Source organism: Epinephelus lanceolatus, chromosome 19, assembly GCF_041903045.1.
Source record: "Epinephelus lanceolatus isolate andai-2023 chromosome 19, ASM4190304v1, whole genome shotgun sequence".
In the NCBI taxonomy this organism is placed as follows: domain Eukaryota; kingdom Metazoa; phylum Chordata; class Actinopteri; order Perciformes; family Serranidae; genus Epinephelus; species Epinephelus lanceolatus.
In genome coordinates this window covers 21,236,961-21,252,596 of record NC_135752.1, presented here as the reverse complement: position 1 = coordinate 21,252,596, position 15,636 = coordinate 21,236,961, and the positions used below count along the sequence as shown (strand labels likewise).

The following is a 15,636-nucleotide window of genomic DNA, read 5'->3' as shown; positions in this document are numbered from 1 at the left end:
ATCATTGAATCCACCACAGTAACATGGTCTCCTTCAGAAACACACCAGCACCAAGCAACAGCGTTAACCACGACCATTTCAGTCTGGCTCGGAGAAACGAAGTCGTTTAAAAAGCCCCGTCCAGCTAAGTGATTTATGTGACATTGATGATGAAGGCAGTTATTCAGGCTGGTGGTCCAACCCCCTCTCCCTGGTAGGGACGGCCACTCAGGTTAATCAGTTCATTCACTCAGACGCAGTCTGGGGACATCATACGCCAGCTGTTCACAGCTAACAAGACTCCACAGAGCAAAATAAAGAGCATTTCATCAGAGCAGGGAGCACTTTTAGAGGCTCGCATTATCTGATGTCGATATGTTGCAACATGCAGGAAGTGTGGCAGCCATTTTGTGTCTGAGCAGCTCATACTTGCCAGAGATTCAGTGGATGGCGGCAGTGCATCCGCAAAGATATAGACTATGGTATAATATAATCAGATGGAAAAAATAAAGGCTCTACAGTTTGTTGAACCAAACCGTGATGATGCATACGCTGACCTTTTTCATTCCATTTAATACGCTGCAAAGATGTGGTGCCTGCCTTTATAATTTCGGCTCTGTACAAATAAACTCACCCTTGAATTTCATCTAACATTACACATAAAATATATCAAACAGGAAAATGTAGGCAATTAAAGATATACCAAGTAACTTTGGGGCAGTGCAGAAAATCCAATATGAATGAAAGCCGCTTAAATAATCATGAATATCTGCATTTACCAGAAGAATATGAAATCAAATAACGTGCTATAGCAAAGAAAAATTACTTCAATCCCCAACAGAACAAATCCACTCTGCGGACAAGGAGAAAAAGTGCTTTTCAAAATCACAAAAATAATATTTTACTCGTATATAAAAAGCTATTCAAATGTCATAAGTGTTATCGGGTTACACTGTCTATGATTCTGAATAATATTCATCTTGGATGTTATACGACAAAGTAGAAATGCAACAGGATCCAGGTTCATGGATGTATAAAAACCCTGACAACATGCTCTTAACACTTGCGACAACACTATAACGCTCAGTGAGGATGCTATTGAGTGTATCTGATGTTATAGACTACAGTTCTTACTAACAGAATGGCCACTTTTGTAGGAAAAGCTGCAGTGGTTGAGGGTATCAGCTGCCTGTCCCGCAGCAGCAGCAGCAGTAGCAGGATCAACCCTGCTCAGACACCATCCCTTCCCCACCCCCTTTTACCCTGTAAATTATAGCAGCACTTTAGCTAATGAAAGAGTTGAAGACCGGGCACTAATAAAAGCCATTAAGTGAATAAAGCACTTCCCCTCTAACAAAATTAAAGAATCTACCCATTTGGAGAGGGAGGACTCTGTATTAATATTTATGAATTGCGGAACCAGTGGCCCCCCCAAACTCCCCAACCCGCGTCCAATCCCAGCCTGACCAAGTCCTCCTTGCCAGTGCACCTATCCCAAGAGAACATGCCAACCCCTCCTAGCTTGAAGGAGGGGCAGGAGATGGGGACTTGAAGGGTGCTGAGGACGCAGTCAGGACAGTCTGTCTCCAGTTGAGCAAGCTGGAAGACCCCAAGACACAGCTCAGAGCTCCCAGTCGCCTTCATCGCCCCTCAGACTGCTGCACCTCACACCGACTTTGGGACCAGAGGATGGGAAGGTGGGTTTCCTTGGACAGACTAGATGTAAAGAAGTGAGTTTCCAAAGACAGCAGCTGGAGGTTTTCAGCAAAATACAGAGTAAAGTCTCATATCTGTAGTGTTGCATTGATAGTTTTTGGGGTTTTACCCAAAGTCTGAAGAATATTTTATGTTCCTTTGCTTTTATTCAGATACTTGTACTGATACAGAACATTTAAAAATACTTTTAGAATTTCTGAGTTTGAAGTGCAACTCCTGAAGCAGAGGTTTTTGTAATCCATGTCAATTTTTAAAGAAAGACAAAACACCAAAAACAAGGTAAGCGTGCATAATTATGTATCACAATCATCCATGCATAAAAACCCATCACGCCATCCCATCAGCAACACTGCATCCCTTTGAAACATCCTCATTGTTCAGAAAAACAGAGGTCTGTTTCACCGCCACCGCCTACCATTTTCACCCCAAGCACTCCAATTTTCATACCATTTGGTCAACTGCAAACGCAGGGTTTCTCCTTGGCGCGTCCATTTGCATTGTGGTGTAATTTCATCACACAAAGTGGTCCAGTTGCCAGAGCTCTAAGTTGATTATCGCACCATGCCTTCTCATTTTAGTAAGATGTCCCAGGGGAGCCCGAAAGAGACACGAGAGAAGGTAACAAGATTGTCAAACCTTTTGGAGAAGCAGCTGTCTTTGCTTGATGGTATCATGACTCTTGACATTGCACTCAGTGACCGTTAACATAGTTAGGACTAAATTGCCAGAAGGGGGTTGTTTGTTTTCTCTAACTGGACAGAAAATGTCCTCAGATGGACAACAGCAGTGTAGACAGTCATGCTTGAGTCCATTGGTATCTGTAGATCAAGAGTTATTTTTGAAGTCAATTGCATGTAAAATCTGAGAGACTGGACTCTATGAGATGCTGCGGCTTCTAACAAGATCACTGACGAATTACCCAAACTGTGTTTCCATCGATCAGTTGAAGAACACCCAACAGACTGATGGAGAACTAATTTGATTAAGCCAGCATTCCTTTGGCCTGCTGTAAATCATTTCTGGAAAATGTTTAATATTTGAATGCTTGTTTCATAAAATAGTGAGAGTTTTCAGACTTCTTTTTTTCCAGTCGTGTCTGGTAGAGTCGGGCGTGAAGGGCGGGAGGGTGGGGTTTGACGCAGTTTGTGCGCAGTTAGGGTGTAGCCCTTTTTCTCCGCAGTGAGTGTGACCTATGACTAATCGCTTTTTTTTTTTTAATTCTGCAGATGTTTCTTAACCGCAACTGTGTTACTATCTTTTTCTAATCATTGTGTGAACCAGTGGTATGACTTTTATTTTTTAACAATCTGTCGATGAGCTTGGATCTCCTCCCTCACACCTTTGGACTTTTTCGACTCTTGGACTGCAGATACAAATCAAACCGTGGGGTTCTTCAGCTGTTATAATCCAGAAAATACTTTGACGGTGATGTATTTCTTTTTAGAGTTTAATACTTGATGAGCTGGCTGACGAAAGCAGAAAGACATTTTCTGTTTTACTGATTTTCTTCCTTTACCCAAAAGCAAATGACAAAGCTGTTAAGTTCCTCGGACGCCTTGTGTTGAGCGGGATCATCTGTGATCGGTGTTGGGTTTTTTGCCTTCGCCCAGGACCCCATTGTGCTTGATCTAACCATGCAGTGCGTCTTCTGTCCATGGTTGTGCCAAGCACCTTGGAGGCTTGTGAGCACTATCGGCCTTCTGTTCTGACCTCCCGAGTGATTTTAAAAAAGCTCAGATTTTCATTTTCAAGTCAGTGGTGTGCCTGTGCATTTCTAAAATTTAACGATTTAAATGAAATAAACGAAAATGGGGCAATAAAACTCAAGTATTTGGAGAAAAAATGAAGACTACAAGGTACAAAAGGACCACCATTTTATGATAGTTGGCTCTAATTTTGTTTTAAATGTTACTCCTGTTGTTTTATCTCGTCATGTACTCTAAGATGTCGGACTGTGACCAATAAATATCATATTAACATCCTGTGTGTTTTATTGGCTTTTTTAAAAATGTTGAATAAAGGGCAAAATCGATTTTCAAGTATATATAAATATATATAGGGAGAGTGGGGCTCACAGGTTTTTATAGCATTCATAAAGATAAAACGTTTTTCTAAAAGCTGGTTGGTGTCAATATGGCAGATTTGTGGAAACGATCAATTATTGTAAGTGCTCCGTGGCTTTTAACTACAGCTGATGATTTCAGACAGTGGAGGTCATCCATTAAAACAATGTGCACTCAGTTAAGACACAACACTGATCTGTAAATCAAACCCTGAGACACACAAGCCCATGTGTTTTAGACAGAGAGTTCATGTTCTTGAAGTGATGATAAAATTATATTAGTTTTGTCTCTATGCAGCGCTTTTGTTGTCCCATATGTCACATCATAACTCCTGCATTAAACCAATACATTTTAAATGATTAAACCAGACTTGTCCTTTCTTTATGACATGTTTTAATAAATGCAGCCTTCATGTGCTGCAGATAATGTGCAATGTAAAATACTTGTGAGACTTTTGTGTATGAATCACTGTCAGAATGACCATTACGGCAACGAAGTGCACCACAAGCCTTGTCTTGTCATGTTGTACTGAGTCAGCACGCTCTATCCTGGAGAAATATTATACATGCATTTGTCATATCCAACCCAGAAAAATACACCCCCTTTGTTGGAGACTTTTAATTTCAGCAGCAGCGTGTGCCAGAGTTAAAATGATAGATTGTCATTGTTGGCTAAAACTTTATTTTATGGGTGCACTCTCACCGTGGATGAGGTGATGTAACTCCTAGCTGCTGTCTTGAACACTGCTATTACTTATTACTTATTTCAAATACAATTCATTAACTTAATTTATTTTTAAAAAAAATCAATAGTCTTTTTTCACATTGGAAATTTTACTTGACATAGGAGAAAAAGCCCAAGACTTACTTAAACATTAACAATGGCTCTGTTCTATTCAAGCATCCCAGCGTGTCATGACAGTGAGCCAGCACGCATGATACAAGGACCCCTTAAACCAGGGCTGTTCAATTACAAATTTAACTGGGCTGGGTTTATATGTATATATATATGTATATATATATATATATATATACAGGCCAAAAGTTTGGACACACCTTCTCATTCAATGCGTTTTCTTTATTTTCATGACTATTTACATTGTAGATTCTCACTGAAGGCATCAAAACTATGAATGAACACATGTGGAGTTATGTACTTAACAAAAAAAGGTGAAATAACTGAAAACATGTTTTATATTCTAGTTTCTTCAAAATAGCCACCCTTTGCTCTGATTACTGCTTTGCACACTCTTGGCATTCTCTCCATGAGCTTCAAGAGGTAGTCACCTGAAATGGTTTCCACTTCACAGGTGTGCCTTATCAGGGTTAATTAGTGGAATTTCTTGCTTTCTCAATGGGGTTGGGACCATCAGTTGTGTTGTGCAGAAGTCAGGTTAATACACAGCCGACAGCCCTATTGGACAACTGTTAAAATTCATATTATGGCAAGAACCAATCAGCTAACTAAAGAAAAACCAGTGGCCATCATTACTTTAAGAAATGAAGGTCAGTCAGTCCGGAAAATTGCAAAAACTTTAAATGTGTCCCCAAGTGGAGTCGCAAAAACCATCAAGCGCTACAACCAAACTGGCACACATGAGGACCGACCCAGGAAAGGAAGACCAAGAGTCACCTCTGCTTCTGAGGATAAGTTCATCCGAGTCACCAGCCTCAGAAATGGCAAGTTAACAGCAGCTCAGATCAGAGACCAGATGAATGCCACACAGAGTTCTAGCAGCAGACCCATCTCTAGAACAACTGTTAAGAGGAGACTGCGCCAATCAGGCCTTCATGGTCAAATAGCTGCTAGGAAACCACTGCTAAGGAGAGGCAACAAGCAGAAGAGATTTGTTTGGGCCAAGAAACACAAGGAATGGACATTAGACCAGTGGAAATCTGTGCTTTGGTCTGATGAGTCCAAATTTGAGATCTTTGGTTCCAACCGCCGTGTCTTTGTGAGACGCAGAAAAGGTGAACGGATGGATTCCACATGCCTGGTTCCCACTGTGAAGCATGGAGGAGGAGGTGTGATGGTGTGGGGGTGTTTTGCTGGTGACACTGTTGGGGATTTATTCAAAATTGAAGGCACACTGAACCAGCATGGCTACCACAGCATCCTGCAGCGACATGCCATCCCATCCGGTTTGCGTTTAGTTGGACCATCATTTATTTTTCAACAGGACAATGACCCCAAACACACCTCCAGGCTGTGTAAGGGCTATTTGACCAAGAAGGAGAGTGATGGAGTGCTGCGGCAGATGACCTGGCCTCCACAGTCACCGGACCTGAACCCAATCCAGATGGTTTGGGGTGAGCTGGACCGCAGAGTGAAGGTAAAGGGGCCAACAAGTGCTAAACACCTCTGGGAACTCCTTCAAGACTGTTGGAAAACCATTTCAGGTGACTACCTCTTGAAGCTCATGGAGAGAATGCCAAGAGTGTGCAAAGCAGTAATCAGAGCAAAGGGTGGCTATTTTGAAGAAACTAGAATATAAAACATGTTTTCAGTTATTTCACCTTTTTTTGTTAAGTACATAACTCCACGTGTGTTCATTCATAGTTTTGATGCCTTCAGTGAGAATCTACAATGTAAATAGTCATGAAAATAAAGAAAACGCATTGAATGAGAAGGTGTGTCCAAACTTTTGGCCTGTACTGTATGTATATACACACACGGCCCTCCTCAACATAATACAGAAACAGAATAAAAAAGAGCATTTATACCATGTCACCTGACTTTGGTCTGAACACACTGTACTGAGTTATTTAGGTTTTTCAACATATACTATGATTTATTTATAGTTAGTTATACATGGACTTCCTTTGTTTATTTTTTCTAATGCTTTGTCTAAAGGAGAAAGAGAAAATCTTCAAGGAGGCACATTTGAGTGTCTCCAACTTGTTAGCTTAGGGAGATAGAGGACTGGTTTGAAGGTCAGAGGATCAGAGTTCAATTCCCAGGTGAACAGTCTGTCTGTTTTGTGAGCTGATGTCTGAAGGAGAAAGTTAAAATGCCAAAGAAACACATACAAAATGTCTCTGGCCTGGTAGCTCAGGCTGTTAGCTGGTTGGAAGTCCTTAGGTTGAATGTTTGATCCTAGTCCAGGGCAGGTGAATTTTAAAGGCCACTGTCCAGAGGACAGAGTGAAAGGCTCCGTGAAACACAACAGAAGTATGAGGTGGAATACCTCAGGCTGTTAAAGAGCTGCTTGGGAATTCTGAGGTCAGAGGTTTGATCCTTATTCAGGGCAGGTGAATTTTAAAGTCCAATGCCCAAATAAAAAGGTTAAATGTGCCCAGAAGAAAGAGTGTCTGTGTTGGCAGGATAACTCAGTGGTTAAGGCTACTGACCTTAGTGTGGGAGACTGGGGCTCACATCCGATGCTGCCTCAGGAATATGCTACGACAAGGGGGAGCCAGGATGCCAGGCCAAAGTGGGCATTTCAAAATGCGTTATGATTATTACTAAAACAATTCATTATGGCAGTTAGTATGTAGTGGGCTACATTCTGTAAAGAACTACTATGTAGTGTGGATTTGGGACAGAGCTACACAGTGGTGTAGGGTAGTCACGATGGGTTCCAGTGCATACTAGTTATTAGTGATGAAGTACACACACATATAAACTAACGTTATATCTATCTATACTTGCTGCATGGTTGTTGACATGTTACTAAGAGCAGCATTGATTCTGATTACTGGCAAGCTGTTGCATTGCTGTTTGGGGGGGGGGTCGTCTGTGGGTATACGACTGTCCATAAAAAGGCAAAGGAATTTAATTTAGTGAGGTTTGCTACCTTCTCCTGCTCTTTTTACTGCCGCTTCTGTGTTTGAAAGGCAAGACAGCTCGCTCGGCTTGCAGATGTGCCAAGTTTGTCAGCCTTGACAGATTATGCAACTAAACTGCCTAATTGTTTTTTGTTTGTTTTTTATAGTTGAAGAACAAGCATATAATTTTGTTGAAGATTTCTACTGACTGTTATACCAAAAACAAAAAAGAGTAAGGACAGAAATAAAGACAGAAAACCATGATAGTGATGGGCTTGCCTTTTCAAGGGAATATTTAGCAAATGGCCCCCAAATTAATTCTTTGAACACGTGTATTTCTCATGTGGCAATCTGAATCACCACAAGGGCAAGTTCTCTGCCCAACACATTGTTGAAGGATGCTTACTCTCTCCATGGCCCCACAGGCCCCAGGGCAACCACACTGCCTGTATTTACGCCACTGGAGCTACAGGTTTTAGCCAGTAGAGTAAGTCTTGTTCCAAGCAGATCAGCCGAGCACAGTGCTTTCAGTAAACTGTGGAGCCTCTCTGCAGTCTGTCGCTGACCTTTTGCCCAGACAGGGAGTATATAGGTTTACACATTATCCCATTAGACCAGACTACGATGGCTGCTTTACACAAACACAATGCTAATCACCCCTTTTTTCCTACCTAGACAAGGTCAGAACCAAGCATGCTCTGCAATCAGCAGCTGAACACAGAAAGATACACATGAAGATGTTTATTTGATTTGATTAGTCGTTCTTCCATTTCAATCAGCCATGAAATCACAGGGTGACAAGTGCACTAGCTCATATCCACACAATAGTATTCATAGGTAATCCTCATGATGTGGTGGCTAATCACAACAAACGTTCTACTGCCTGTAGGAAGAAGTAACAAAAACAGTATGTGACAACTCTTTTAGACTACTGCAGGTGGCACGCAGGTGTCTATAAATGACAGTTAACATGTTACATTCACAAGCTGAACATTAGCAAACGTTGCATAATGTTAAATTAGATTACGATGATCTCTTTAGAGTCTCACAGTTCTGTTTGACCACACAAGAGATATTCTCCCTCGCACTTTCAACATATCAGTGTTTCACAACTTTCACTGCCCTTTTTTTTTATCCTTTTTTTTTTTATCAGACTGAAATACTTCACAGTATGGAAATACACACAATGACAACGGGGATATATTAAATCGGGGATTCTCATACATGTGGGACCTTCACAAGGTGGATGCCACTATACTGTTTGATCTTGAGACAGTTACTGCAGCTGCTTCACTCTGATGTACCACCTACAAGTATGAGATTTTAATACACATAAAGATGTTTTAAACACAAATGAATTTCAAGATTTCTGTGCCAGATTGTCAGGCTGTAAACAGTGTACTTTATTAGGCGATGTTTTCCCACACAACGTGGAGCTCTTTGTACATTCATAACACCCCTGCAAAAAGTTCATTAGAAAAGCAACAAGGATGATTAGGAAGGATGAGTTACGGACTATCAGTAGGATCCACATTAATAATAAAGACTGATGAATCACAACGCAGGACAAACATGTAACAGAGCTTGTTGTACTCATAAGAACAGGGATTTCCAGTATTCAGGCAACGGTTTTATGAATGTACAAGATCAACTGTAACACAAAGAAAACACAAACACCCATAGCTCCAACAGTTCAAACTTCAGTGACGTCTGCTACAACTGCTGTGGACACCAAGATGACAAAATAATTTCTGAACTGAAATGGGACAACTTAATTTTTTAACTTTATATGAAATGTAAATAAATTGTGATGTGGCACAGGTGGTCCAAGTTTCTTCGACAAAGGGGCATGGGTTTATTGAAATGTGTCTCTGTAGGCATGCCTTGCTAGTGAGAGTAAACTGAAGCGCATCAGTACCTTTGAGCTGAGGATTTATGTGGTTGTTATAAGACACTATGCCCCTAGTGCTGAAGGACTGGTTTATCTTCAGAAGGCTGTTTTGTCAACGCTGGCAGTTTCAACGGTTACACAGACACGGTGAGATGAACAGTGTGAAACTTCAACTGTACCAATGGCAAAACAGCGCAATCCCCAAAATACAACGGACGAGAAAGTTCATTTTCAATTCTTTGGACAAATTTTCCAGTAATGGCATCATTAGTTTTTTTAATCCATCCCATCCAGACACATAAAGATCAAACACACACTGAGCAAACAGGAAACCAGTTGCTTTAGTTGCATGAAAAAATGTGGTAGAAAGTCCTCAATTCTTCATCTGTAGGTGCAGAAGTTTTGGGTTTCACCGTCCAGTACTGCATGACCATTTACACAACATCTCGCTGTAATCACACCACAGACACTAATACAGTAATGTGGCTGCATTCGCTCTGAACAGCCTTTGAAGTCAAGCCTTGTCAAACAGTGGAAGACAAGACATAGAATGTTAAAATGGGACAAACTGCATCTTGACAAAAGCATCTCTACAATTAGGAACTTTGGCTCGATCTTACCAATGGCTCTTGGACCTACATCATTACCAGTGGCGGCAAAAAATGCCACCTTGCCAAGCAAAAACAGTGCCAATGCCAGCAGTCTGGGTGAAAATTTCTATGGCAACGTTTCCCAAAAAGGACAGGTGTCAGCTGTCATCGGTACGATTCATTGTTCTTGTGACATCTCATCAGCAACCACTATAACCATGTCTATGGAAGGACATACTGTATATCTGTCTTTAAAGTAGGTTGCAGCTTCCATTTGCAGTTCATGCAATCTACCCAAAAAGATAGGCTGGAGGGTTTGAGTCGGGTTCAAGTGCGAGCGAAAAACAGACCAACATAATCTCTGGTCTATAAATTCTCCGTCTCAAGCGTAGATCTGTCCGGGACCACCTGTGTGTGGCTTTTCTCCACTGAGCCGCTCCTGGCTTTGCTGGCGGTTGTTGTCACTGGATTTAATGACACCTGTGTAGTCGTGAATCCCAACTTCTAAATTCTTGGCCCTCAAGGCAGCAGTATGCAGCTTTTCCAGAAAATCAGGCATACCTGCCAGGAGCAAAGAGAGAGCCTCCTTATTATCTGGGTGAAATATGCATACTCAGTGGGGATAGGATGAAATGTACAAGAGGAAAGAAATACACACTCAAAGTATAAAAATGCACATAACTCTAAATGTTAGAGTAAAAAAAGATGCTCTACATTTGCATATTCCAGCTTCATAATGTCATTTTAAATGGAATAACACTGGGTTTTTGACCAAGCAAGAAATCAATAATAAAATATGATTCTAAAGATCATCATTATCTGCAGCTCTAAGCAGTTTCAACAAGTGAAAAGAACCCACCACTTGACACCATCCAGCTCACACAGTAACGGGGAAAGACAGTCTGAGGATCATCACTGTAGGTCAGCAGATAATCGAATCCATTCTGTGCAGAAAAACACACTCAAACTCAGCGACTACAAAACACAGCACCCTGGATGCAAGTTAAATCAATGTGCACAGCAACACATTCACCACAAACCTCATCAAAGGACTTGTGAGGGCGGATGACCATCTTTGACTGGTATGAATGGACTCTCACAAAGTCCTGAGTCTCTGGGACTCTGGGATGCTCCACAGCTCTGTAAACAGAATTACAACATGTTAATAATTTAGTTATGTATCAAAAGCTAAACCATATTTGACTTCAGAGAGACATTATGTTTGAAGTCTCACCTGGATACCAGGATCATCAGGTTGTTTTCTATATCCACGTCATAGCGACGCACATAAACATAGTCCCTCGAGTACATGGGATACTGTGAGGAGAGATTAGACAAGATTAAATAACAGCTGATGTTCTAAAATAGAAACTGATAGATATATTGAAACTGAGTTCGTAGTTTCTCCTAGAGGGAACCTTAAGCATATTTTCAACCTGGACCCTATTTTCCCATGTTTTTGTTTCTAAGTGACTTTTGACTGCCAGCCCAAATCCTGATTGTATCCTGACTGATTTTTAGAAAGTCTGGACAGCAAAATGCCATTTTTGCAAACTCAGGTCCAAAACCACATTTGGAAGGGGTTTGAAATGTGATTCCGATCAAATTTCTACAGATTCGCTCACAGCTCTGGCTGCTGAAATAGTATTTGAAAATGTCTTTTGTGTAACACTACTGTATCACTGAAGCAGAGCTTTTCCAGCTAGGCTGCGTGCCGGAGTCTGCATTAACCTTTGTGCTGCTCTGGCAAGGGCTCTTGTGCAGTCGAATCTCTTTTAGAAGCTCTGTAATCAAGCCTTGGACTGCAGTGTCTTTTTGAGACTTTGTAAAATGAATCCGTGATGATAAATCTGACACTGAATGTCTTCTGCGATTTTTCATCCATTTTTTCCATGTTGAAAACCATTCCAGTTGAGGTTAGCCTCAATTTATCATGCTTTCATACTGGCAAGCCGCGTCATCGGCATAGCTACTGATGCCTTGTTGTTACCACAGATACCCGTGCAGGTAGGTTGGTATTGTCTAGACTCACAAATCCAATCTGATCACTTGCCAATAACAGTGCAGACAGTCCGTCTTAAAGATCCGCTTTGAAAAACAAATCTGATTTGGCCACAGTCTGAATGTAGATTAACTGACTGATGGGAACAACATTTTTTTTAAATTGGTCCAGTATTGAGCGAGACCGCTTCAGCCAGCAGATGTGAAACTGGCTGTAATGTAACCACTTGGTTACCTCTCGGCAACAGAGCGCTGTCAGTGTTTGTCCGCTAAAAGTGCTTGTTATGCCACCGTCAGGCTCAGATTGTTTTACCTTTTGCCTGATCCAGTCTGTTATTGTGTCTATTCAAGTCTCACTCAAGGAGAAGTCTCTTCTGAAGTTTAATGAGTTGAGTTGTTGCAGAAAGACAAGCACAAACAGACCAGATCAGGCAAAAGGTCAAGAAATACATTTTATTTATATGTGGGGTGCTTTCCACAATATTTCAGCAACAATCTGCACCTGTCAGTGGCAAAAACAAGCATGTTAAGTGGACGTTTGCTTGTACAACGAAACAAGGAAGGAAAACTACCTACGAACACACACATTATGCAAGACAAACAGCCATCTCCCCTTTAGGCCTGATAGCAAATCAACAGAAACTCACAGGAAAGTGTGTAGCCCAGTGCACAACTTCAGAGCCTGTGCTGGCATCTCTGTCCACCACTTCAAGCTTGATAACCAGAGAATCCCACTTCTTTCTGTACTCTGTATCCAACTGGGGGAAAGGGGAAAGCATAAGTCAAGGGTAAGGTGCTTAATATAGCACCTAAAGTGAGTGTTGCAGTTGCTTTTGTGCCACACACGGGCAGTGCAAACATGTTGGTTATGCAAGAGCGGCTGGGTAATGGAAATGCAAAACAAGCTGTCATAGATATACCATGAACACACAACAGAACAAAAGTGACGGGTGAAAGTCCAACTGCTATGACTGTTAAATCTTCAAACTACCAGATATATTCACTTGCATAATTGTGATTAGTATGCAAAGATTTTCCGTGGCTCATATGTTAGACTTCAGGAGAGAGGACACTGCTGCACCCATATAACCCTGATAAGGACTTAGAATGCCGTTCTCCTCCCTGTGATGGTTTTTATTACTGAATGCCAGTATCCCAGTCAAATAAATTATTTATGCCACTTCATTCCTACATAAATCAAGACCAACATAGTCCTGGTAGCATGTAACAAGAACTGAAATGTCTGTACCTGTACATTGAAGAACTGCCTTGGGGTGACATCATTGTAAGAGCCCAACACTGCAAGTAAAACACAAAGAAATGCTGTTTCTTCAGACTAGTCACACCAGTATCACCACAACCAAAGTACAGGGAAAGTTAAATGTGTGCTTTACCTGCATTTCAGAGACCTGATAACACATATGAGATTGTAAGTTGGCTGACCTTTGTATTCATAGAGGTGACTGTTGGGTATAGGGCGCTTCCACACTTTGAAGCCCTTCTTCTCCATCACAACTTCCCAGCCAGGTTCCAGCTGTCCGGCCACTGTACCTGTAGCTGTGTTCAGACATTTTACAGCCTCCAGTGCCTGTAGCTCGAGTCCACACCTTCAAATGGATGCAAACAACAGGACGGGTTGTTTAGCATGCTGCACAGTTGACACTACAGATTATAGTCACATCAATATGGAATGCTGCACTGTAAATACAAACGGAATGAAACACTATGTTAAGCATTTTAGTAATGTGTTGAGCTGCCAGAACAGCATCAATGCTCCTTTGAACAGCTTGTACAAGTTTCTGTAACTCTACACGAGGAATAAACAACACTTCTTCAAAGGATATTCCCTTATTTGGGATTCTGATAATGATGCTTGCCTAACGTGTTAGTCTAAGAGCTCCTGTAGGCATTCAAATGGGTTGGGGTCTGGTGAATGTAGCCCATAGCACAGTTCACATAATTTTAATACTTAACCATTCAGTGACCCCCTCTTATCCCCTGTATAGAACTACTGTGCTTGATGCTGCGCACTTTGCACATATTTGCTGTTCTGTGAACACATTATACATATTAACTCTATTTGCTGTGTGAACTTTTGCACATCTCATATATATTTTTGCACATCCAGCACAAAACTGTACAGCCTATTCTGAAACTGTAATATTGTACATACTTGTTATGCTATAGTACTTCTTTTCTTTTAAGTTACTGGTGGTTGCAGCAGTTTGCCTTACCTTTATTGCTCTTAATGTGTGTATATTGTGTGTTTAATGAATGCACCAAAAACCAAAGCAAATTCTTGCAAATGAAAACCTTTTTGGCAGTAAATTCTTTTCTGATTTTGACAAATGTCTACACTCACTCTGCTTGTATCTGCAATGTGTCAATCAACAGTGTGTCTTAAGTGCAAACATATGTGAATTTAAAGGAAGATTTCAAACCTGCGAATTTCCTCATCTTGAATCTTCTCACTATCCCACATGAAGATACCAGCCAGGGCCGCGACAAGTTTCCCAGTGGGGGCGTGCTTGCTCTGAAATCTGCGCCATATGTTGCCCACCAGGGTCCATTTGGTCCGCTCGGAGTAAAGGTTGGAGTAAAGCTCGCCGACCTGGCAAGCACGCCGGAGCCTCTGGCCGGTCACAAAGCCGCAGTGGTCCGCAAATATGGACAGCAACCCCTTCCTCTTTTGACCAGACCCCGCGGCCTCAGATGCACCCATACCTGCCCTCTGCAGCCAGGACAACAATAGGCCCATGTTCCTGCCCAGCCATGGGAAACTCTCAAGCTTCCCTTTGCCCTCCTCGACAGCCCGTCTGATTGTCCTGCTGCTCTGAAGCCTCATTGTGTTTACACCGATGTCGCAGATCGGCCGACGGGGCACAGAGTGAAACATGACAGCTGTGACCGTGACAGTGCCCAAAGACAAAAATCAATGCCAGCAAAGTGCAGCAGCTAGCTAACGAACTTCGCAGCCAAAGCTAACGTTAAACGTCTGCACAAATGCACCATGAATCAACTTTACATAGATGATAACAGGAACTTTTGACTAGCCAAACTCATAATTTCACTCTGCTTGTAACGTTAGTTAACGTTATCGAGCTAAACACGCGACATGTAGCGTTAGCATTTAGCTAACGTTATCTGTCAACAGCCCACAAATGCGACACGGACAAGCCACACCCAGCACCGCCGCACTTACTTCTAAAAGTAAACTCTTATAATAAAACAGTAAATTATATCGTCTAATGTAACTCGAACACAAATGTCTACCTGCGTAAATTTCCTGGAGACAGCCTCGCGTTTTTGAAACTCTTACAGTGCACGCATTTGACCTCCTCTTCCTACTATCTCCCACACGCCTACTCGGAAGCCCCGCCTTACAAACTGAATAGCGGGCGTTCATTGGCACTTGCTGTGCCAGCTCAATTCTGATTGGTTCCAGTGGGAGCCTGTCTTAAATTGAGCTGCTTGGGCACCAGCATGTGCGCCAGTCCAGCTCCAAGCAAAGCTCCCCCACTTTTCAGTTTCTTCGATGAACTGGGATCAGATTTGACGTCCTAGCTGTTGTTTATCTGCTGTAGTGTAGAAGGAGAAAGTGGGGGTCAAACCTGGTCCAGGATCAGTGT

At 41.9% G+C, this 15,636-nt stretch overlaps 1 protein-coding gene across 1 annotated transcript; it reads right to left on the bottom strand.

The window, feature by feature from the left end:
* Positions 1–8,251: 8,251 nt before the first annotated feature.
* stard7 (StAR related lipid transfer domain containing 7) lies at positions 8,252–15,376 on the bottom strand. Its single transcript, XM_078161915.1, has 8 exons — positions 14,449–15,376; positions 13,451–13,614; positions 13,257–13,306; positions 12,655–12,765; positions 11,241–11,323; positions 11,047–11,146; positions 10,866–10,950; positions 8,252–10,567 (listed from the first exon to the last, which is right to left on the bottom strand). The coding sequence occupies exons 1-8, from the start codon at positions 14,901–14,903 to the stop codon at positions 10,389–10,391; spliced, it is 1,227 nt and encodes a 408-aa protein (XP_078018041.1). The 5' UTR covers positions 14,904–15,376; the 3' UTR covers positions 8,252–10,388.
* Between the last annotated feature and the right edge of the window lie 260 nt (positions 15,377–15,636).

What these genes read in the sequence shown, in the direction of transcription:
- stard7 (XM_078161915.1), bottom strand. Translation starts at nt 14,903, where the DNA reads ATGTTTCACTCTGTGCCCCGTCGGCCGATCTGCGACATCGGTGTAAAC. An exon ending in CTCACAAGTCCTTTGATGAG is followed by an intron (nt 10,951 to 11,046) that starts GTTTGTGGTGAA and finishes TTTTCTGCACAG; the next exon opens with AATGGATTCGATTATCTGCT. An exon ending in GAGCTGGATGGTGTCAAGTG is followed by an intron (nt 10,568 to 10,865) that starts GTGGGTTCTTTT and finishes TGCTCCTGGCAG; the next exon opens with GTATGCCTGATTTTCTGGAA.